We start from the raw sequence: 26,052 nt of genomic DNA, 5'->3' as shown, positions 1-26,052 counted from the left end.
ACTAAGATAATTTTACGAACTCGCTTTAATGCTCATAGGTCAGACATCAAATTAAAGAAAGACAAGCCTGTTTCTAATCATTTCAACCTCGACGACCATTCAATAGACGATCTCACCCTAATCCCAATTGAGCGTATAGAAATTGACTTGCCCGAAGATGAAACTACCAAATTCCGTCAATCTAGGGAGGCCCATTGGATTGAGACATTGAATACAGCAAGACCTATAGGACTAAATATTCATCATAATGTAGGCATAGCACCCTTTGTTGTCCCGTTTAATACAACCAGCAATCGAGCAAGCAAGATAGTTCATGCCCACTATAAGAGCCTTCAAGAGAAATTCCCCCATGTCTATAAGCAGAAAATGATAGTTGCATATTCAAAAAATAAGAACTTAAATGATAATATTGTTCGTAGTAAACTAAAAACAATCAGTACATAACAGATACTATACTTCTCGCCCATCGGGCGAGTTATTTTTTCTAATTTCAGATCAGAATAAGAACAGAAGAAAACCCAATATCAAGACCCTTAATCCTAATTTCTAAATAAAGTGTCTGCTCCACCCTAGGCCTGTACATTTGGGAGAATCAAACCCTCCCTTCCCCGAAATCAAAAACTGTTCATCAAAAAATATTCAAATTCAAACTTGTCCAAGATTTCATCAGTATATATAAAATCACACAATTTTTATTTTGTCTCATTTTGACTAAGTCAAGGGCAATAACTACAAATAAAAACATTTTTAGAAAAATCTTCAAATTCGAACTTGTCCAAAATCTTATCAATGTATATGGTTACACCAAATTTCATTAAAATCGAATGAAAACTGTAGTCTCTATTATGCCAACTAACCCATTTTGAAGCGTTTTGTTTAAGTCAAGGGCAATAACTCAAAAACCAATGAAAAATCTTCAAATCCGAACTTGTCCAAGATCTCATCGATATATTTGATCACACTAAAATTGATTTAAATAGATTGAAAATTTTAGACTCTATCTTGATCATTAACAAATTTTGACGCTTTTTGACTAAGTCAAGGGCAATAACTCAAAAACCATTCATCGAAAAAACTTCAAATTCGATCTTGAGCATCAATATCAATATACATGAACACACAAATTTCGATAAAATGAGTGGTAAACTGTAGTCTCTATTGTGTTCACTAACAAATTTTGACGCTTTTTTCTTAAGTCAAGGGCAATAACTAAAAAAACCATCAAATTCGAACATATCCAAGATCTCATCAATATAAATGATCACACCAAACTTCATTAAAATCAGTTGAAAACTGCAGTTTCTATTGCGCTCACTAACAAATTTTGTCGCATTTTCATTTTTTTTCTAAATTAAGGGCAATAACTCAACACCGTTCATCAAAAAAAATCGTCAAATTCGAACTGGACCAAGATTTCATCAATATAAATCATCACACCAAGTTTCATTAAAATCAGATAAAAACTGTAGTCTCACAGTGCTCACAAGAAATGTGGACGGACCAACGGACACTGGCGACGGCAATATACGTCCACATTTCCTTGTGGGCGTATAAAAATATATCAAACCTACCTATCATTATAAAGCCAGGCTAAGAATTCTGTAGATTTCCAGTAAGAACTATTTGCCTCCCAATCGCCATCAGACCATATAACTTCAGGTTGGTAGGTGTTTATTAATTCGTATAATTCTGGTAAAGTTTTTCGCTAGAAGAAATAAATTGTTGAAACAGAAACAATTACTTTTAGCTTAAGTCATCAATAAAAACTTAGATAGCATTTCATGACGAGTTCTTTAATATATTATCATATGAAGGTGTCGGTTATTAAAATTGACTTACATCAACGAAGTCAGAAGTTGTAAAGTTGTTCGCCTTATCTTGTAAGTAAAGTGGGTTGAACCATTCAAATAAAGAGTGATACAGTCCAAAATGTAATGATGTGTTCATCTTGATGGCCGCAGCTAATTCACCTGAAAAGAGATATGTGGGGTGGTTTATCAGTCATTTAATAATCAAACAAATCATAATAACAGCCTTTACTTAATAACAAATAAACACAAAAACAAATCCATGAAGCTAAATGAGACCTAGGCTACTTTGTGGAGGATAGAACAAAAATTTAATATTCAACATTCAAATTAAAGTAACATTGTCGACAACAATATTTTTAATTACTTACCAACTATATCTTTATGAGGACCAACTGCCATAGAATTCCAATTGAAAGAATATTTTGAAGGCCAGTTGGTGTATCCTTCATGATGTTTGGCAGTAAATACAACATACCTTTAAATATAAATTACATTTATTTAAAAAAAAATCACAGGGAAATTGCCATATGTCATAGACACATTCTTGGGTAAAAGGACACGTATGTAGACGTAGATTGTATAGACGTAGAAATGTAAACGTATATTATAGATGTGTATTATGTATATTGATGTATCATAATTGTTTTTAAAGTCGCTGCCCATGGCAAAGCTAAAACGTGTCAAAACGAATGAAGCTCATGTTTGGTACGATTACGACCGAAAGTTCAACCAGAGTTCACCAAGACACGCGACTAGTCTGCAGAACAGTTGTCCAAGTTGAAATCTGATTCGGTGAAAGATGTTGATACTTACTCTGCACCGGATGATTTGAAGACCTCGGCCCAATGATTGGCGTCAAAGAATTCTGCCGTTAGTTGAGGTCCGAAATCAGCGTATGTAAATCCAGGCTTGTAGTTCTGATTCATATAGTCTATATAGGGTTGTAACTTTTTTCCTTTCCACCACCACCAAAACCATTCTTCTATTAATTTAGGTGAATAACTTGGAACAGAAAACACTCCCCAATGGATAAATATACCTAATTTAACATCATCATACCATCCTGGTAGAGGTCTCGAGTCAATGGAAGCCCAATTGGGCTCGTAACGAACACATGTTACATGACTAACAATGATTGATACCACCAGGCCAATGGTACACCACCTCATTTTGATACTTTTAATCACAGGGAACAACTTTTTATATATTATAATACCAGACAATACCAGAAAACCATTATGGTATCTTATATAAAGAAATTTCAAAAGAGATAAGATAAAGATAAGCCTAATGTAGGCGAAGGACACAATCAGAGTTGGCTATGATGTTAAATTATAACATAATATAATCATATCATGTAGGTCACTCGTGTTCTTGAGTCCTTAGCCGCTTTATTTCAAATGTAATAAGAGGTTAAAGATATTTTGTACTGTCCCCTTTCATAAGTCACCATAGTTCCGAGATAAATTTTCCCTGATCTAAAGCTACTGCTACCACTATCTGGATTAATGTTATTATTAGTCAGGGAATTGGACGACATGGAAAAGCATATAGACGTTTGGAAGAGACAAAAAACGAGGCCCGTGTACTACAGGCTACCTACAAACAGTTGGAAATCGTTATGGAATTACACTAATAAATCTGAAGATTCAACTTTATCAGAAATCTAGGCGACTCACTGCCATATCGAGGGTTTAAAACACAAATGTTATATGTCCAAAAATCCAAATTTGAGGTTTTTAAAACAATATGTATTGTCATTGCTATTTCAAACGCTCTATCTTGGAGCACAACTCTTACATCTCTAGCTAGCTTTGTTTCAGTGGAATAGTATACATTAACCAAAATAATGTGCTATGTGCTCCAACACAGGAACACTTGGTGCTCAAAAGTGATATGTCCGGACATGTAACATTTACGCTCCAACTGTGCTGAATATTTTGGAGCACACATGTGATATGTCCAGATATTTAACTTTAATGATCGCAGTTTTTGTACAGTTATGTTTCTTTTGTACTTGTTGACTAGGCCTGTAGCTAAAATTGACATTACTACCCTATAATAATCGTACTATATAGATACATGCTGTGTTATAATGGCTACAAAGTCAAGTAAAAAGAAATATGCATAGCATACCAAGTGAACATGGCCATCGCTAGCCATTTGTCTTTAAGATGGACTAGTAAACTAACAACACAGCTTGAATTCTGTATATTTATAACAGCTGATAATCCGCGCCAACACTGAAGTTGTGAAGTGTAATTGCTCTAACATAGTAACAGCGTTCGATTATCATAACGTTACACCAAAAAGGTCACAAAACATTTGTGATGATACGCATGTTGAGAAACGTTTTTAATTTAGATTTTTTAGATTTAGAATTAGATCTGGAGACAGGGAATAGAGCACTTTGAAATCTTTCCACAAATCTGTTTCTTGGATATGAACTGTCTAACATCTAACTACATGCACAATTTCAAATCTCTCCAGACGGGTAGTCATGACTCGAAGAATGTCTAGGTGTTGGATTTTTTGGTTTTAAATGGTCTTTTTATTACTTTTATACGCCCACATGGAAATGTGGACGTATATTGCTGTCTCCCCTGTCCGTCGGTCCATTGTTCCGTCGGTTCGTCAACATTTCTTGTGAACACAATAGAGACTACAGTTTTTATCTGATTTTAATGAAATTTGATGTGATAATGTATATTGAGGAGATCTTGGTTAAGTTCTAATTTGACGATTTTTCGATGATTGGTTTTTGACTTAGGAAAAACGTGTCAAAATTTGCTCTTGACTTGAGGTAGCTCTAAAAGACCCGTTGACGGGTCTGGAGAAACAGTATTGCCTTACTTAGAATTTTTTTTTTTCTGTGAACACAATAGAGACTACAGTTTTGAACTGATTTTAATGGAACTTGATGTGACGATGTATAACGATGAGATCTTGGTCAAGTTTGAATTTGGCGATCTTTCGGTGAACGGTTTTTGAGTTATTGCCCCTGATTTAGGAAAAACGCATCAAAATTTGTTTGTGAACACAATAGAGACTATAGTTTTCACCTGATTTTAATGAAATTTGATCATTTATATTGATGAGATCCTGATCAAGTTCGAATTTGATGAACTTTCGATGAATGGTTTTTGAGTAATTGTCCTTGACTTAGATAACATGCGTCAAAATTTGTTCATAAACACAATAGAGACTACAGATTTTATGTGATTTTTATGATGAATGAAATGAAATGAATGTAGTTTTGTGTCTTTTAATTTATATTGATGAGATCTTGGTCAAGTTTTAATTTCAATTACTCAGATAAATAACTGTCAGTAAATATATATATCATTGAATTTAAATTAATAAAATTTCTTTAATATAAGAAAATTCGTACATTAATCACTTAAAGACTGTTATCTCATAGCTGCCAGTGGGCATATGTTACCTTGCATTTTTCTATTTTTTTTATGTTTTCTTATGACGTTTGATTGCTTCCATCCATGTAATCGTATATTGTTTAACTGTGTGTTTTGTTTGTGTTGTCAATGAAGGGCTGAATGGAAGACAGGCCTCTCGGTCAGTGGCGGAGCCAAAGAGGTCACACAACATTTGGAACTCTTGGTGTAATTTTCCATCAAATTTCCTTCCTTTTCAAAAGGAAAGTCTAATTTTCATCAAATAAACCAAGCTTAATGCAAACATTCCTTTCAAGTCTATAAGTTTTCTGCCCTCTTGTTCCATCCATAAGCCCAGCAAGTGTCATAGACTGGAAACAACTGTTGTGAAATTTAAATCAAAGTCCCAATCAATATTGCTACAGTTTGAAATTCTTGTTCCGAATCTTAAATTCCTTGTCTTATTCTTTGTTCTATTCAAATGTTGATTTTTCAAATATTCCGGTTTAATGCCATAATGGGGTCACCATTGTACCTTGACTTATCCAAAAACAACGTGAAGATGTCATTTTGGAAGATTTGATATTTACAGACGTGTCACTAGAAGTTTTTAAATTGGCTGTAAAATCCATCTCCATCAAAAACAATTTCATTAAGATGCTCTTAATTATATAAAATTAATATAAAAATAATATAAACGTACGTTAGAATATTATGACGTCACAATTCAAAAGATGTCACGCTAAGTTTCTTATTCAGTCTAAAAGACATGCGTGAGAAGTATCTCTGAAAAATTTGTAAATTTCATCAAAATACTGATAAAATTGCAGTAAGTTTTTGATTAAATTTTTTTTGTCAAGATTTTGTCACTTCATTTAGCATTAATCAATGGTTGAAATATCTAGGTACGCTTTAAGAAATGACCACGTAGGAGTAAGAGTAATTTGCTTACTTCAGACAAAACTCGACATCTTTTTTTGTAACAGTCTAAAAAGTTTTGCAGGCGTTAGATATTTAGTCAAGTATTCTTGCTGATATTTGGACGGATAGGACGGTAGTTATGTCATGTATTATGAATGCATCATACCAAAGGAAAACAGCAGTGGCGGCATCAGTGTGGGTAAAGTGGACGTTCCATGGAAGGTTTGCGTCTTGGGCGCTACTGCGGAGCTGTCGTATTTGCGATCTCCATCCCAGCAGTTGTTCCGCCATGATGCCAGTCTTGCCCCTATTTGTACCCCCAGTCTCAGAAGGCGTGTGTCGTGATTATGACGTCATATAGGCTATTTTTCTAAGGATGACAATTGTAAAAAGTTGTAACATGGCCTACTAGTTTTTGATGCTTGCTTTAAGGAATGGAGGGTATTCAGGCCAGCGTTAAATCGAATTACAGAACAAATAAAGGTCTTCAACTGAGACAAAGACGACAAAGAAAAGGTTCCCAGAACAACGAAAATTATGGTGTTACAGGTGATAGAAAGGGCCTTGATGTTGTGAACACCACACAAGTAAGTAATGGTACCTCTGAATATATCTTTGATGGTGAAGAATACGGGTTAAAACCAGACAAATCATGTTCTATTTATTCTAAAGGTTCAGAGAAATGAGAAATATAGATTTATTAGGGTATAGCAGTGAAAACCTCAAATATTTTTATAATAAATACATGACCGTACAGATATCAGGAAAGTAGAATATGAACCATATTATTATTCTTGAATTTCAGAACAAAACAAGATGACATCAACACAACAGATGACTGTAAACAGTAAGAGTATAAATCAACAACTCAATCTAAGCGAGGAGGAAAAGTCGTCATTTGTTTAAATGATAGCAGATCACACTTACTCAATCACGGTCTCGAAATTGGATCAACACCAGATTTAAAGAGCAACTTCCGCTGTTGAGATTTGCAGGCAGTATCTTACCACAAAACCACAAAATGTATTTTCGAGAACGAAATCTACAAAGTGAGCGCATTATATTTATTGGATTCTATCACTATATAGCAGCCCAAATAGCAGCTAATTCCAGACAAAAGCTTGTAGTTATATAAAGTATCGAACAGTTACTCAACTTACTGACCTGCTAATCCAGCATTGATTTAATCAATTGATACTAATTATCACCAATTCCAATCTTCACAATGTCAAGCAAACTTTTAATCTCATGTTTTATTTATTTTCAGGCAATAACACAATTCAACTAGTAACTGAGAAAAAAACAAAAACGAAAGTATTAAGGATTATTCATTCAATAGGGAAAAGTATGAGGTCCATGATGGGCAGATAGACACACTAGACTATTATAACATCGCGGATAATTTATACATATAACACCATATTAAAAGGGATTTACATGGTTGACTATATGTGCTGGACATACGATTCGTGGTGTAAATTATTAAGAATTTAGTCAAGTTGTAGGTTTATCACCGACAATACAATAAACGCGAAATCAATGTGTTTTATTACAGTTAATACTTAAAATCAGTGGTATATTTAGGGAGGTGAGCCATTTGGCTATGCCAAATATGTCTAGATGCTTTTTCCATGCTCCATGGCCTTTTCATTCCTAAACCAGTTCAGACACTGAAATACATTCTTACCCCGGTGCCCAAATCCACCACATACTGTCAATCCTGGAATTATACGACAATGATCCCAAACCTACTACCATTATTCTTCATGTCGGCCTCAACAACCGTGATCAGCTACCAAAGACCTCCTTTAACCAAGCCCAGAAATTAATCGCTACAGCCAACAAAACCTTCCCAAACTCCAAGATCCTCTTCACATGTATACCCATTTCAAATAAAATCTCGAAGAAAGCACAACAGAACCTCAGCACCCTCAACAACATGATGATGGAGTCCAGTATCAACAGCGCAACAATCTTACCACCCTACGAAGAAGAATTCGAACCAGTTGATAATCTTCATTGGTCTCCAGAAACAGCAAACAGCATTTATTTGTTTTGGATACACAAGCTTCAAGCATCGAGTAAGTCTTTAAACTAATTACTGGGGATAAAAATACTGAGAGGCCCACCGCTAGGCCAAACTGTAGTTAACTTGAGCCGCAAATTCTCACACCCCTTCAGCATTCAATCTTAGACCGTGGACATAAGTTTATTCCCACACCAAAGATAGCTAACTTAAATTATCTCCGACCATCCATTGAACGATTTCAACTAAATCTTAGCTGCACATATTTTTTTCGAAACCACCCCCCACGTGGTGCTAGGACAATGTTTATTCCTAAATCCACGTGGACACCCCTCAGGCCACCATCCATCCTGAAATATTGAAAGCATTTGCGAGTATGAATAGCCAAACAGCGAACCTTTCCATAACACACGAAAAGCCTAATCTCACACGAGTGGAACGTGAAGCGTTAAACTTACTTAAGAAAGACGATAGTATTATTATTAAAAAAGAGTGACAAAGGTTCATGTTGTGTCATTCTGAATAGGGAGGATTACGTTTCAGAAGCAGAGAATCAACTGAATAATCCTAAAATTATGCCATTTTACCGAAACCAATTTTCAAAGAAACTGCTAACATGATTAACAATATTCTTGCCGATTTAGTCAAAACTAGTTATCTCAAACAGAAACAATATGACTATCTGTCTGCCAAACCTGATTGTCGTGAGAGACATTTGTACACTTTGCCAAAAATTCATAATAATCCAACCAAGGAGTGGTTTACCTCTAATAAAATCCCTAAAGGCCGCCCGATTATATCTGACAGTGGTAGTGAGTCGTATGCAGTGTCAGAATAGATTGATCATTTCTTACTACCTCTAGCATGTCAACATCGCGCCTACCTTAAAGACACAACCGATTTTGTCAATAAAATAAAAAATCTTCGAGTTCCCTCTAATGCTATTTTAATTTCTATCGACGTTTCTTCTATGTATACCAATATCGATAACACAACTGGTTTAACGGCAGTTCGTTAAGCTTTTAATAGAAACCCAGATCCAAACAGACCCAACGATGCAATTCTACAGCTTAGAGATTTGTGTTAGTCGAAACGATTTCACATTTAATGGTAAAACATATTTACAAACTTCAGGGACAGCAATGGGCAAACGATTCGCCCCTTCGTACGCAAACCTTTTCATCGCAGAGTGGGAACGTGAGGTGCTGCCCCACTGTCCATATGACCCACTTTTTACGGACGCTTTTTGGATGACATTTTTATGGTTTGGACTTATTCTATCGAACAGTTTTGGGAATTCTTTGAAATTCTCAACAACCACCATCCTTTTATCAAACTAACCGCAAACGTGAGTGATAGAGCATAGATTTAGATACCACTGTCTTTAAGGGAGATTCCATAGCAGAAACAAATAAACTGGATATTAAAGTGTATTTCAAAGAAACTGATACTCATCAACTCTTGCACAAGAGCTCCTTTCACCCAAAACATACCTTTTCTGGTATAATTAAGTCACAAGTTTTACGATTTCATCGAATTTGTACAAGATCTTCTGATTTCAACCAAGCCTGTACGATTGTTTTCTCAAAACTGAAAGAGCGTGGGTACTCTAAACGATTTTTACGAAACATAAAAACTTCCACCTTAGCACAGATAGCAGCTAAAACAGACTTTATGCCGAAGTACCTCCAGGTTTATGAAGTGCTCCATGTTTGTCCATTAGATGCAAAACATGTACCTTCATATCAGAAACTCATTATTTTGTAAGCAATTCTACGAATAAAAGGTACCCGATCCAGCAACATCTAACATGTGAACATTCGAATGTAATATTTAATTTCATGCAAGAAATGCCTCAAACAATATGTAGGAGAAACTAAGAATAATTCACGAACTCGTTTTAATGCTCAAAGGTCGGACATCAAATTAAAGAAAGACAAGCCTGTTTCTAATCATTTTAACCTCGGCAATTAATTCAATAGACGATCTCACCCTAATCCCAACTGAGCGCATAGAAACTGACTTGCCCGAAGTTGAAACTACCGAAGTCCGTCAATCTAGGGAAGCCCATTGGATTGAGACATTGAATACAGCGAGACCTATAGGATATTCACCATAATATAAGCATAGCACCCTTTGTTGTCCCGTTCAATACAACCAGCAATCGAGCAAGCAAGATAGTTCATGCCCACTATAAGAGCCTTCAAGAGAAATTCCACCATGTCTATAAGCAGAAAATGATAGTTGCATATTCAAAAAATAAGAACTTAAATGATAATATTGTTCATAGTAAACTAAAAACAAACAGTACATAACAGATACTATACTTCTCGCCCATCGGGCGAGTTATCTTTTCTAATTTCAGATCAGAATAAGAACAGAAGAAAACCCAATATCAAGACCCTTGATCCTAATTTCTAAATAAAGTGTCTGCTCCACCCTAGGCCTGTACATTTGGGAGAATCAAACCCTCCCTTCCCCGAAATCTAATAGAAAAGAAGCAAATTACCCACAATATGAAATGCGAACACGTGTTATAATGTATTCCCACTAAAATCTTTTCACTTTACCAATCGAATGTTATGTTAGATGGTACTTATCCAATTAAATTAGGATAGCTTGATAGGCAAGATAATGTACGCCAACTGGCAGCTTTGATTTTGAATAAAAATATTTGGCAGTACAGTAACAATCACGAGTATGAAAGTTTCAACCTTTAGTCATACCCTCCTTTAGAATTTTTTTTGGGTAATAATGAACAATTTTAGGATAGCAAGGTTTCTCAAAATCCAGCAATAGCTGTGCCGTTTATATTGTTTACGAGCTAAAAATTAAATGTGTATTCAAAAAAATCTGTTTAGATGCACCTTCTACTGTATATACAAGCTATTGCACAATAAAAGGGGATTGTCGGTCTAATTCATAGACTGTAGTCCAAAACCCTGATCCGACTAAATTGTTATTTCAAATATCAAAGAATCGGAAAAACAACAAGGAGAAGGATTAGTTGCTATGATTCCAAAAACATTCAATGTTATTTCAAATAACCCCAACCCAAGCATTGGAAAAACAGCAAGGAAATTGGAGAATAGAAAAACTAGGAAAAGGATTTAAAGTTATAGGATAGTTTCTATTTTGACCTATAGAAATGGCAAATAAAAATTACAGACAAGATCCAATCTTTCAATTATATGATCCAATTCAATATTCATTTAACGAGAAAAAAGAGGATCATTTAATCATCTTACCAACTGTTGGTTCTAAATCTCAACTGAATGATGGGGGTAGAGTTATTGGCTGCATCTTTCCGATGCTTATTTCAGATGCGATTTCAAAATCAAAGACGGAACTCCCAATCAGAACCGAGTTCCACAAACCAACACAACGTTAGAAAACAATTTCTTCTCGTCTTTATTTAGCGAAATGGTTATGGAAGCTGAAAGTTGAGAAAGAAATTCAAACATTCAGAAAGATTTCCACAAAACCCAATGCTCATGTGCATTTGCGGAAGTTCGAGTTCTGGGAAAACTCATCTTACTTTTAACATATTGACAACACCAAAGCTTTTAGATTTCGATTCTCTGTATATCTACACAACAACACCAGAGCAATTCATAAATGCTTTAGAATATTTACCAAAGAAATACGTTCAAGATATATTTCAATATTATGAAGACAACGAAGAAGAAGTGGAAATAAAAGACCTGCAGGTTGAAAAGTTATGACCAACATCTGTTAAGCTAACAGTCAAATTGTATTTTTTAAAACTGAGTAGTGATTGGAATAATATTTTAAAAAGAAATAAATAAAATAAAGACCCAGTTTGAAAATAGTTAATTACAACAACTCGGATTAACAGAAAATCTACAAACTTCAACCAATATTAAAAACTCAAGAGGATATTAAATAGAAATTAGCTATAGAATATAGATTACACCCACACCTCATATAGATCACCCCGATCCAAAACCGATTGAATAGGGTGGTATTATAATTAAGACATTAGATGATATAAAACCCAATTTTTCAAACCCTGAAGCAGATTTACCAAAGAGTACTAAACCAATCGTTGATGGAGTGGGGTTAATGTTTAATGGTTTTAGAATAAGATTTAGTGGAAATTCACCACAATTCAAACTCGATACAAAAGACTTTATATTTATATTAACAGAAGGATTAATAAATTTAATGACTGGCGGGGATGTTGGCATTGCCGATTACAATGATTTAGTAGCATATTCAAAACTTCTACATGCAATTAAAAAGTCCCGAAATATATAGATTGAAAGAAGTTGAGCTGTTTATAAGAGCTGTTCACCAAGGTGGTGAATATGAAGTTGACGAATCAGAAGACAATTCAATCACACAAGACATAGATTATAATAGATTATAAATAATATTAGCGGCAATGAAAGAAGGTCATCGATCACACAGACAATTTAATGAAGTAAATTGTATATTAAAAGACTTCTAGAGAAAGGTATTTCAGATAAAAGTGATTATAAAAATGTTATGAAAAATATCCAATAAAAATGTCAAATAAGGAACAATTAATTCGTCATGAGAAACATTTTCTAGTTTCCTGTCCTCAATATAGATACATATGGCCCCCGTTTTCAAAATACACCATAACCTTCATTATTCATTTCAAACCCTATTTGACCCACCACTCGAGATTGCAAAATCTATATGTACCTTTCTTGTTAAAGCCACCGAGCTCCGAAAAACACTAATAAAAGTAGGGAATACAATCTATTGAGGTATTTTTATGTAAATATCAAAATGTTTTGAAGAATGATATTGATGTCATTAGTATTCACTGTAATTTGATAAGCGGGGTATTTTTCAATAAATACAAGCGTCAGATAATTTACAGTCTTCCAACATTCACTGCACCATTTCAAACGACATATTTACCACTTAATTCCTTTATGATTAAAGATATAAATCTGGAAATCAAAGATGGTAAAAATAGGTTTACTGATTTTGGAAACTTATCTACTAATACTTCGTCCACCAGCTTTAACCATCTCTTGAATACAGATGTTAAAACGTCTGAACAGAAACCATTTCTGAACCTGATTTTAGTGCATGTTTCATTTTTACGTTCTTTGTTCGTGAAAGTTATTTTATCTTTAGCTGGTATTGGTTGGAAGAACATGTTTTGGTGATATTCAAACCAGACTTTCAAAAAGCAGTTTTGGTTCTAAATTTTTGTTCATTGAAGAGTTTTATACAAATTCCTTTTCTTCTTCTGGTAGAAACGGTCTAACACTGTCTGCTTTTGGATATTCACTGTCTAAATCTGACATAGCAGAAGCATACAAACCGTTAGCATCAAACGCCATTAGTTTAGAACATGTCTCTTTTATTTTTTTAAGTTTTGAAGTAACCTCTGTTTTATAGGAACATGTGAAATCAAAACATTGTAAATAATTTTTATTGCTGGTTGTTATTTCTTTTTGTCTTTTCCATTTTTTCTGTAGATCTTCATTTGTGAATGGATTAGATAAAGGTACGTTTTGTAAGTACAATCAAAACCACTACCGTTATGAGAAATCGAACAAAGCATCATCACTTTCGAGTTTCATTTTTTAGGTAATTAAATTAAATGAACTTCTGGTAAACTGAAATATAGATATTGTTTATTGTCTAAAATAGCTCTCCCAAGAAACATTCCATTATATATTAATGCAGGTTTAAAAATAATAACTTCTACAGATACTAACGATAATTCTTCTTTTGAAGAATCTTATTCAGATGAACTGAAAATTTTGGTTTTTTAATATTGATGTTTATCTTACATCTACAAGTATACCACCAACTTTTACATTCTCTTCGCGTCAAATTATTGATGAAAATATTTTTAATTTTTCATCTTGTTGACTTTTATTAATATTAACAGAGGTGAAATAAGAATCATTAACAAAATATAGCTTCACATATTCAGTCTCGTAAAAACTCATAACTCCTTGTTTCACCTTCTTTTGTGGTTCTGGATTTCTAATAATATTCATAGATGGTCTCCAATATCATATCAAAATTTACCAATCCAAAAAGATCATTTTCATCTGGTGGTATGATTAACATTCTAAAGGTGTCTATATTTTCCATTTGTTTTAATTCCATACAGGTGATCAATATTGTTGTTTTCATTGTTATTTCTAATTTTTTAATTCTTCAGCTTCACCATCATTGATAAATTCAAGAACTTTGCGAGCGTAAAGACCCACCAATTGGTGAGCGTTGTGTGAAGAATATTGAATCAACTTTAACCTTCATAGGAAAATAATTTCAACTAGAGTTTTTCTTGGAAAGCAAACGGTAGTGGATAACCGGTATTACATAAGTTTTTATATTCTTCATGTATTAAAGACATTTTTATTTTTGCTGTAAATCCAAATTTTTTTGTTTGATTCACTACGAATGTTTTCATCTTCTTCACTCAACTTTTCAAATGGAAGATTGAAATAATATGATTTAATTTCTTCCCTATATATTTTTTCCTGATATATATATGATATATTTGACTCTCATAAGTTGAAAGTTTGTAGTTGTATCATTTCCATATTTATATAGAAAGCTATTCATTTTTAAAAGTCAGTTTTTTGTTCGTTTTGGTAAAATCTACCTATGATTTGTTCCTTGTCTTGGTCGATTAATTCATATGTTGGAGGTGATATTTACTTTATCTACGATAAATATTTTGTTTGTCCAGTATCCAACGTAACCGTTTCCGAATTTACTTTTATACTTGAAAATACGAACTCGGTCTCCAACTTTAAACTTTTCCTTAACATGTATATCATTTTATTTTCAAAATTGTTAAAGGCAGAAAAAAACTTTATAATATCTGAATTTTGACTAGTTTTCAGAGGAGAAACTCCGATAGAAGAATGAATTTTTCTGTTGTATTCCGATACTACAGCGAGTAAAGTCTTTAACCATTTTTGAGATTTTTGTTCTGTGAATGTTTTAAACAGTTTTATTTAAGCGTTCTGTTAAATCTTTCTATTACTATTTTCCCTGTTGTAAATTTCAAACCGGAGTGATTTTACGTTTCTGTTATAAAACTCTGTTCCAGCATCAACCTATAATTTCTGTGGTTTTCTGCTAGATTGTTTCATGATCGTTTCTGTAACTCGTAACTGTGTTTCGTACTTTGGCAGTGTTTTGTGGTTAGAATGTAGAAATACTCTTTGAATGGGTTTTGTCTCAAAATGCAGACATTGTAACACACAGAATTTCACATATATCAACTTTAATTCATCAAACCAGTTATAACAAATGACCACACCCACTGACATGGCATTTTATTTGCAGGAATGGGTGGAATCTTGATATCAATACCACCACTAGGTCTTGTAGTATATTGAAACTGATCAGGATAACCTAGTAAATTAATTGTGGTACTTGTTGATGGTATTGGTGAACCAAGAGTTAATGTATCACCTTGTGGCCACTCCAAAACTATAGCATACACATCAGATCCTTTCATAGTGTACCTATGATACGAAATAAAATTAACTACAAAGGTTATCAGAGGTAATCAACGGTACCTAATAAACACAGTATATCTTCATATTTTGTTGTTGATACACGAAGATTAAGACATGTAGAGGATTACGGTTGCTCACATACGACATATTTCACTTTTAATTTTGAATTAAAAACATTAATTTTCAGCTAGGTGATTACCTTTTGTAATTTTGAATTATAAACTTTAATTTTCACCTAGGTGATTACCTTTTGTAATTTTGAATTATAAACTTTAATTTTCACCTAGGTGATTACCTTTTGTAATTTAGAATTTTAAACTTGAATTATCACCTAGGTGAAAATTAAAGTTTTTAATTCAAAATTACAAAAATTATCACCTAACTAGGTGAAAATTAAAGTTTTTAATTAAAAATTACAAAAATCATCACCTACTTTTCACCTAGGTGAAAATAACTATCACCTAGATGAAAATTTAAGTTTTTAATTAAAAATTAATTTTCACCTAGGTGATAATTATTTCTACCAAGTTAAAAAAAAGTATTTAATTCAAAATAAAAAGTGGAAAATGTCGTATGTGAGTCACCGTAGAGGATCTTGTATAATACGGATTAATATCTAGAGTTAAAAGATCCGATAGAATTCTCAATTAGTTTATTTCTATGATCTTATTTCAGTTGTGTATACTGGTCACGTTCTGGCCCAGATGAGATTCGATGGCGCTTTCTTACATAAATACCAAATTATTCGTCATTGGATTTTCTTATACCTAGTTCAAGACTTACCAAATGTTAGAGTTAATGGTGTCATTCTGTGCTTTCCATGGTCTGGTACCTCTGATAGCTTCGCCGTTGACTTTCATCCATTCACCAAATTGCCAAAGTCTCTCTTCAAATATAGGGTCTATGAAACCCTCTTTGGTTGGTCCAACATTCATTAACATATTCCCTCCACAACTGAAACAAATGCTATTTATTTTTTTTCATTCATTCTGTGGACAATAAACAATTCCATTTCGTAAAAAGCCGAGCTTGTTTCATTCAGCAATGGCACCAACTTATTATTTTTGAATTCCAGACAGATTACAATCATTCTTTGCTTTGATAGTTTTTTCACGCTAATGCCTTTTTCTTGCTGATCGGCATCTTATTTGATCATATTTTCAGCATTTTTCAGGTAGCATCTCGTGTTCACTCTATAAACTACAATTTATGACGGATTGTTTTCATTTTTGCTGTAAAATCGTCGATTTAGGTAAATTATCTAACACCTTAACACATTATTTGATAAATTTGGCATTTATATAGAATAGAGTTATTTTAAATGAAGATGTATTCCATTTTGCCTGCCTATCTTATAATTTTCCTACCTGACAGTTTCTACAAATGTAGAAATCAATGTATGGATGGACAGAAACTGTGAATAAGTTACATCTCTTCTAAAACCCCAGGCCTGGCCATCAATAGTCATAGCATTTTCCCACTTTCTTTTCTGTAGTTTCCCTGAAAATGAATTATGATATTTGTCATTATATAACATCCCAAATATCCAAATTACTTGAATATATTTAAACCCTATCTAGCAGACATATTTCTATATTATTCTATAATTGACTACTATTTTGAGCACTATTTTAACAGTGATATTTGGTTATTGTAGAACTACTGGCAAATTGATTCGGATAACCCACAATAATTTCATAGAGATATGGTTATGCTTATCAAACGATAATTATTTCAATCCACATATTACCTGGTTGATACCTATCTGCGCATGTCAGATACCCGCCATGATGACATGTGGAATCTTTACCCCATCTATCATTGGTGACAACTGTATCTTTTACTGGACTGGAAGATATCAAGGGTTTTAATATTACCCTTTTAGTTTAACAGTATACATTTCCACATTCGGCATGAGAGCTCGTAAAGCTGAATCTATCTCGGCAATAAATCATCGTGTATTCTTGGACGTAAGTTCAATATTGCGATGTAAATGTAGTAGATTATCAGTAAGAACTATATTTAACCTTCCTATCATTATAAAACCAAGATAAGAATTCTATAGACTATCAGCTAGAACTATATTAAACCTACGTATCATTATTAAACCAAGCTTAGAATTCTATAGACTATTAGCTAGAACTGTATTAAACCTACCTATCATTATAAAGTCAAGATAAGAATTCTATAGACTATCAGCTAGAACTGTATTAAACCTACCTATCATTATAAAACCAAGATAAGAATTCTATAGACTATCAGCTAGAACTGTATTAAACCTACCTATCATTATAAAGTCAAGATAAGAATTCTATAGACTATCAGTAGTAATTATATTTAAACCTACCTATCATTATAAAGCCAAGCTAAGAATTCCGTAGATTTCCAGTAAGAACTATTTGCCTCCCAATCGCCATCAGACCAAATAACTTCAGGTTGATAAGTGTTTATTAATTCATATAATTCTGGTAAAGTTTTTCGCTGAAAATCAAAATACACCTGAATATTCAAACATGTTAAAAGGGTTTTAGTCTTACGATTGAGTTCATCATCGTTTTTTGTTCGTTTCTTTGTTTGTTTGATTTGACTTTGGCTGTGGGTGTAATGTAAACGGAATGTGTAAATTGAGGACTTACGTCTACGAAATAAGACGTTGTGTAGTTGTTTGCTTTATCTTGTAAGTAAAGGGGGTTGAACCATTCAAATAAAGAGTGATACAATCCAAAATGTAGGGATGTATTCATCTTGATTGCAGCTGCCAGTTCACCTGTAACACAAAGAAAGGTTGGAGATCTATATGTATATATGTCTTATTAGCAAGGCATTTTTATACTCTCATATGAAATGGGGGCGTATTATGTCGTCACCCATGTCCGTCTGTCCGTCCATAATATTGCTCGTAAAAACAACCCTTTACTTGGTATGATTGTTTGTAGTCACCCAAAGATGAACTCTATAGAAAATCAGGAAAATCGAAAAATATTTAGTATGAGTTATTGCCCATGTTCTGTTCTGGTCGCAAACACTCTGGAAGGTACAATTCTCGATAGATTTTGGCGATATTTGGTTTGCGTGTTTGTAATCACCCAAAATTTTGGAGGGTTTTGCCCATGTTGTTGGTGACACGTTTAATTTTTAGATCGTAAACACTCTAGAATGCACAAATCTTGATTTCAATTAAACTTGGTGTGAGTGTTTGTAATCATCCAAGAAGAACCCTATAGATTATCAGAAAAATCGAACAATTTGTAATAATAGTTATTGCTCTTGTTCTTGTAAACGCTTTCAACTTTCAGCTCTTATTACCAAAGGATAAACCCCATTGAAAATCTAAAAATAGAAGAAATGTGTTATATGACTTATTGACATTGTTCTTGACGATTTTAATTTTCAGCTCAAACGCTTTAAGGCACTATTTTTTGCTAGATTTTTACAAAACTTTGTTGTAAGGTTCAGGATCAACCCAAACAGTTCTAGAGAAGTGTATGACTAAAGGTGATTGTTACTGTACTGTTTAATATTTTTTATTCAAAATCAAAGCTGCCAATGGGCATGTATTACCTCGCCTGGCCAGCTATCTTGTATTCCAATCTGTGAATTTTAGAATCTTACGCAATCATTCTTTCGCCTTTGACTTATAGCACATTACATTTCACGTTTCATAACATGACTCTTCATAGTGTCATTGTGAATCGTACTTCGTGGTATTTTTGGCAGTAAAATAATTTTACACACTTACCAACTATATCTTTATGAGGACCAACTGCCATAGAATTCCAATTGAAAGAATATTTTGAAGGCCAGTTGGTGTATCCTTCATGATGTTTAGCGGTAAATACTATATATCTATGTAAATGCAAAAAAAAAAATAATAATACATTTACTGAATTTTGGACATTCAAAATTTGGTTGTTCTTGTAGGCCACGACGTCGCTATATTTTGGTGGACCCCATTTTCTTTAGAACCTAGACCGAAACATCTGTGTCTAATCCAGCCTCTGATACATATTCGTACAGATATCAGCTGGTGTAGACAGAAAAAATAAACCATCTTAACTGGAGCATCTCTGCTTAGGAAATATGTAGTTCATTCATACCATCCTTATCCCCCTACATCATGTATACCACGTCTCCAGATCCATCAAAGTTTTTTTTTTAACGAAACTGACATTGAAGATTGTGTGCGCAACCAGAAGTTCAAGGGCAAGGGGTCACGTGACGTTAACAAAATGCAAGTAGAGGTGATGTACAACACTAATTTACCGTTAAATTCCAGGTACACATTTTATACATTTTTTTTAGAACATGCACGTGACAGAAACAGTTCCATTCAGCCATTTTAAATTTTTGAATATTCATGCGTCTGTTGTTCATCTTAATTCGAAGAAAGATCATCAGGCTACGGAAGAACATTAATAGGAAGTCGATCTAAAGGGGAAGTGCTTCAAAAGGACAAATAGTCATATCGACTGGAAGAAGACCTCTAAATGTCAGTCCTATAGCACCGGTTATTTTTCTTGGAGGGGGGGGGGGGGGCATCCGAGGTATTCAAATAGGCTTAAAACCTTGGCACCTGCAGAGTTGCGGATTGTCACCAGTTAAGAGGGCTTATTTCTGTCTCTACACCGTCTAACATCTATCAAAATATCTATCAGATACGCTGGCTCACATACGACATATTTCACTTTTAATTTTGAATTAAAAAAATTAATTTTCACCTAGGTGATAATTCCTGTAATTTTTAATTTAAAATTACACGAATTATCACCTGGGTGAAAATAATTATCACCTAGGTGAAAATTAAAGTTTTTAATTGAAAATAACACGAATTATCACCTATGAAAATTAAAGTTTTTGATTCAAAATTACACGAATTATCACCTGGGTGAAAATAATTATTACCTAGGTGAAAATTAAAGTTTTTAATTGAAAATAACACGAATTATCACCTATGAAAATTAAAGTTTTTGATTCAAAATTACACGAATTATCACCTAATCTTTTATTAAAGTTTTTAATTCAAATAAAAAGTGGGAAATGTATGTGAGCCACCGTAATCAGAGGCTGGATTAGAGACAGATTATTCGGTCTATTTAGAACCCTGGCTTTCCTACAGCGCTAATTTTGTTATGAAATATAATGACTCTAATCAGTTCAACATTCTTCCATTCAAGAATTAGATTAAGTTGATAAAACAAAATTTACTTACTCTGCCCCAGAGGACTGAAAAATTTCTGCCCAACGATTTGCATCAAAAAATTCTGCAGTCAGCTGAGGAGCAAAATCGGCGTATGTGAAGCCAGGTCTGTAATTCTTTTCCATAAATTCTATATAGTCTGGTAGTTTCATTTCTCTCAGATACAACCAAAACCATGCTGGCATTAATTTACGTGAATAACTTGGAACAGAAAACACACCCCAATGGATAAATATACCTAATTTAACATCATCATACCATCCTGGTAGAGGTCTCGAGTCAATGGAAGCCCAATTAGGCTCGTAACGGACACAAAAACAAGTGCTTATAACAATGGTTGTTACGAGAGAAACAATTAACCACCTCATATTGAAGAACAGTTGTTTATAACTCTACATATATATAATCATAGCATATTTATGTAAAGACCTCGACAATTCGATAAGATAAGGTTCCAGCCAGCTTGCCAATTTTTGGCTAGATGAGTAGTATATGTGTTTTTGGATATGACGCATTTCACTTCTGCGCATGCGTAGCTTTTTCATGCGTCATATCCGAAAACACACAACTGTTAAAATGTATTAAAACAGACTCTCCAAACTGTTAAAATATATTATACCAGACTCCTCAAACTGTTAAAAATGTATTATAACAAACTCTCCAAACTGTTAAAAAAATATATCATAACAGACTCCTCCAAACTGTATTATAAATCACAGACAAGATTCACTAAAATAATACACTATAAAATAAGCGCATTAAAAAAAAAAAATGTCTTTAATGTTAAAACACGAACAAAAAAAATTCGAAGGATACGGTTTCTTCTCTGCGCTAACATCTCTCATCCCCAAAGTGGCCAATTTTGTCTCAAACAACAAATTTCCTCAGGAGAAGATGCAGCGAAAAGATCTAATGATTCATTTCTATCGCTTGAATAGTTTTCTCCTTCTATTAAATCTTTCGTATTAAAAATATATGGTGTTTATTTCATTATTGAACAAATATGTCTTTAATAAATGTCCACCCTCCTAAAACGTATTTCGGTGCGGGAGACATTCAAAAGTCATTGGGTTCTCTTCCTGGATTCCCATGGGCAAAATATCTCGGAGAAAAACATCTCCCAGGGCACAATTATACAGGTCCAGGCACGAGATTAGATCTGCGTTTAGACGAAAATGATAATCCCAAACCAGGGGAAGAACCCGTTAATAGAGTTGACGCAGCAGCGCTCAAACACGACATACTGTACAGAAACAAAGACATAACATTCAGACACCAAGCAGACAAACAAATGATAGACGAACTCGAAAATATTCCCAATCCCATTTTCAAAGAGAAATTACAAAGGGCTCTTATCATAAAACTCTTGAAGGCAAAATTGAAATTGGGTATGGGCATAGCAGACGAGATTCACAAAGAATTTCGAAAAAACAAACATTACCTCAAAGTCAAAGTTTTTGATAAAGATGAAATTTTGTCAGCCGATTTAATCAACATGCCAGTCGAAAGAGGGTACAAGTTTTGTTTGACGGTGATCGACATATACACGAGATACGCTTGGGTCTTTCCCTTGAAAAACAAATCGGGTCTGACTGTCAAACAAGCATTTGAAACCATAATGAAACATACTGACAGACGACCCCTAAAGTTGTGGGTTGATAAAGGAAGCGAATTCTACAACAGAAATGTGAAATCTCTGGGGTTTGAAATTTACAGCACGCATAACGAAGGTAAGGCCGTAGTGATAGAAAGATTCAACAGGACTCTTAAAAGCAAATTATTCAAGAAATTCACGGAATTGAAATCTCAAAAATGGCTTAAAATATTACCAGTTGTTATCAACGAATACAATAACAAAATACATTCGTCTATAGGTGTGACGCCAACGCAAGCCTCTAATAACCCGAATATCATAAAGTCCGTTCACACTCGAAACAACTTTGAAAACGAGATTAGCAATTTGAATATTAAACCAAAATTCAAAGTTGGAAATCGAGTTCGTGTTTTTAAATATAAATCATTGTTTCAGAAAGGTTACGTCGGGTATTGGACTAACGAGATATTCATCGTTGATAAAGTAAACAGCACATCACCTCCCACGTATGAATTGATCGATCAAGACAAAGAACAAATCATAGGAAGGTTTTATCAAAATGAACTTCAAAAAACTGACTTTTAAAAATGAATCTCGAAAATGAAGATTTAGATGAAAGGTTAAGAAATTTAGATGTCGACAAGCATTTACGCTCTCTTAAATTAAGATTTTTTAAATTTAAATGTAAATTTATCTTCAAAATATTATTGAATGTGTTTTATCAGAATGTTATACAAGTTTTTTCAAACACAAACTACGTATATATTTCGTCAATTGGGTCTTCAGCAATACTTACCGCCTACTTCGAAAAACACCTAAAAAATCGACTTAAAAAATGAATGCATTTCTCGATAAATACGGAAAAGACACGACCACAAACTTTCAACTTGTGAAATGGGCCAAGGAGTTGAACGTCTCGCCGTTTTATTATTGCATGCGAGATGAAATTGATGAACTGAATTACAAGAAAGGTAAATTTTACGCCATCACATTCACACGTCGGATCAAAAAGGAGTTCATCACTCTGCTCTACACAAAGATTCTTCGAATAACTTTTATTTCTTTGATTCTTTCGGTCTAGAACCGACAGAAGAGATAACGAAATTGACTAGCAAACAAATCAAATGTTCTACTTTTCAAATTCAAATGCCAGGACAAAAGCTGTGTGGACAGCTGTCGCTTTGGGTTTTATATCGGTTGAGTTTGGGAGAAAAGTTTGAAGAAATTATAATAAATTTAACTCAATAAAAATGGCAAACAAGTTTGGATTACGGTCTTTACCTCTAGAATCGAAAAATCCCATGACGACGTTTATAAACAAAGCGAAACCTTTTTTCGTGGATCAAATCGGAGACACCTTACAAGGGGATATCGATATGAACAATTTTAAAATAATTTAAAGTTTCCAGGAAACGATAACGATGCCGTGAACAAGAAATATTTACTGGATCAAATTCAAATAGATAAGGAGCATGTTGAAAATAGAATAAATGACGTGAAAAGATACCTCAGACGAAATATTAAAAATCTTGTGAACTACAACAAGAGTTAACGAGTTTGAAACGTCTTATTCAAGTGGATAAAATAAGTCAGTTGCAAAATTTAATATCTAAATTAGACGATAAGATTACGAAGGTAAAAATAGACGTCCAACGTTTAATAGATAACCCAAATGTAAACGAGGATAGATTGAAACGAAAACTAACCGCTTTGGAAAGAAAACTTGGCGAATTGCTAGCAGAACTAGACAAGACTGCGGACAAAACCGAGTTACAAAATTCAGTATCCAAATTGAACGAAAAGATCGCGAAGCAAAAATCAGATGTTCAAGATATAATTAACACACTTCCCATTGACAAAGATACGTTGAAACGACAATTGACTACTTTGGATACTAAAATCACGGACGAATTAGAAAAAGAAGTGGGTGATTAAAAACTTTCTTCAAAATAAATTTCGAGATGATATGAAAAATTATATTAAAGAACAGGTCAATCTTTTGGTATCTAGAATTCATGACGATTTTTTGAGACAAGAGAAAAAGTTGACCAAATTAGAAGCTATTGTCACGGACAAATCGTATTATTTCAATCTTCCATTTGAAAGTGACACTGTCTTCGATAGAAAAGACCGAAGTTATAAATCAAACAAATACGGATTTAAAGCAGAAATAAAACCGGGTGCTCTTATAGACGGAGAACCTAAAAACGTATTCGATATCGGCGAAACGCAATGGTTTACTTTTCGAGGTAATTGTCTGATTCAAATAGAGTTTCCCATGAAGGTTAAAGTCAATAAAGTAGTCTTCAAACAAACCGGTAATGCCGTCAAACATATTTCATTATTCAATGATGGTAATTTTGAAGAGAATATACGTTTGATTGATAAAAGGGATCAGGAAATTGAAACGAAAAATGGTAAATATGTAGACCATGTAAAATGGAAGTAGAAAATTTTAAGGATATCATTGGAATCAAAAACTTGGATATGATATTGGAGACGGAAAATCCACCATCAGCCAACATTGTCAAAATTCCATTTTTTATTAGAATAAACAAACACCCACCAATAGAATCGACCAGTCACGAGTTTTTACAAACAAGAGACTCGAAGAACTCGAAAGCACACTACAATACATGATAGACAAACAAGAAGAGTTGAAAATAAAGTTAAGACAGTACAATACATGCAGGAAAACATGGAGTAGAATCGATTCTTTTTTCAAAACAGCGAGCACTCCTCTAACGGTAGGAGTAACGGTGGCAACGGTCGTGACTGGTGGATTAATGCTTCCGGTCATCGTCCCAACCGTATTGGCTGCATTAACAGCCGTTCAAACGACCTCTTGCGGTCTCATCACTTTAGGTTTCACGAGCAAAAAGAAAGCTCATTATAAAAAGAAAACGGATATCTTGAATATGTATCTTAATAAATTGTACATCTTTTTCGAAAGATCGAGAGAAGACAAGAACATAACAGTTGAAGAATTAAAAGAATTCAATGAAATTCTGGACAAATTCCATACAGAAATATCAGCGTTCAAAATAAAGAAATAATCAAAAATATATACTTAAAAAAAATATGAATAAAATCGAATTTGCAGACGATGAAACATTGATAGAAAACGCCCTATTTTCCGATGTTATCAAGGCTATCTCTGATAAATTTAAAACATTCAAAGGACAAATTAAAATACATGGAGAGATAGTCGAGGAAGGGAATCACAGACAATACATGTTACTCCTTGGTTTCAATGCCAAAACTTTTCACAATAACTTTTCAAATATGGACAAAAAATCCGATGCTTCTCATTGGTATTTTACAGGAAAAATAATTTTAATGAAAGATAATTTCCAAGAAATCAAAAGATCGAGAGTTGGTAGAGGAGGAACTGATCTACTTAAAAAGATAAATGAATACGAAGGCGGAAATTGTTACATACCTACAGATGGTCACTGTTTTATCAAATGCGTCAATCGTGTTTTGAACAAAGATTTAACGTGTAAATTTCAAGAATATATCAACGGGTTTTCAAAAGCAAATAGAAAAGGAATGATGACTTGTGCTAGAATGAAGGAATTCAACAAGAAATTTAACACTTCGTTCAAATTT

General features: G+C 33.6%; 3 protein-coding genes across 3 annotated transcripts in view; 1 reads left to right on the top strand and 2 right to left on the bottom strand.

Moving 5' to 3' along the window:
• Window positions 1-3,057, bottom strand: part of LOTGIDRAFT_231110 (hypothetical protein) — a 9,802-nt gene extending 6,745 nt beyond the window's left edge. The window contains exons 1-4 of the mRNA XM_009051752.1: window positions 2,625-3,057; window positions 2,180-2,286; window positions 1,840-1,970; window positions 1,572-1,705 (exon numbers count right to left, since the gene is read on the bottom strand). Of these exons, the coding sequence (XP_009050000.1) occupies window positions 1,572-1,705; window positions 1,840-1,970; window positions 2,180-2,286; window positions 2,625-2,980 (728 nt within the window). The 5' untranslated portion in view covers window positions 2,981-3,057. The remainder of the gene's footprint in view (window positions 1-1,571; window positions 1,706-1,839; window positions 1,971-2,179; window positions 2,287-2,624) is intronic.
• Window positions 3,058-15,411: 12,354 nt separating this feature from the next.
• Window positions 15,412-21,214, bottom strand: LOTGIDRAFT_113714 (hypothetical protein; the record flags this gene model as incomplete). The annotated part of the gene is made up of 8 exons (XM_009051751.1): window positions 15,412-15,655; window positions 16,433-16,603; window positions 17,017-17,149; window positions 17,400-17,497; window positions 17,997-18,130; window positions 18,286-18,416; window positions 19,389-19,495; window positions 20,859-21,214. The coding sequence occupies 8 exons, from the start codon at window positions 21,212-21,214 to the stop codon at window positions 15,412-15,414; spliced, it is 1,374 nt and encodes a 457-aa protein (XP_009049999.1).
• A 635-nt stretch (window positions 21,215-21,849) lies between these two features.
• Window positions 21,850-24,889, top strand: LOTGIDRAFT_158602 (hypothetical protein; the record flags this gene model as incomplete). The annotated part of the gene is made up of 3 exons (XM_009051750.1): window positions 21,850-22,234; window positions 24,017-24,363; window positions 24,431-24,889. 3 exons carry the CDS (start codon window positions 21,850-21,852, stop codon window positions 24,887-24,889), a joined length of 1,191 nt encoding a protein of 396 aa, XP_009049998.1.
• Between the last annotated feature and the right edge of the window lie 1,163 nt (window positions 24,890-26,052).

Source organism: Lottia gigantea, assembly GCF_000327385.1.
Source record: "Lottia gigantea unplaced genomic scaffold LOTGIsca_17, whole genome shotgun sequence".
Lineage (NCBI taxonomy): Eukaryota > Metazoa > Mollusca > Gastropoda > Lottiidae > Lottia > Lottia gigantea.
The sequence above is the reverse complement of the archived record's forward strand: the minus strand, read 5'-3'. Positions and strand labels throughout refer to the sequence as shown.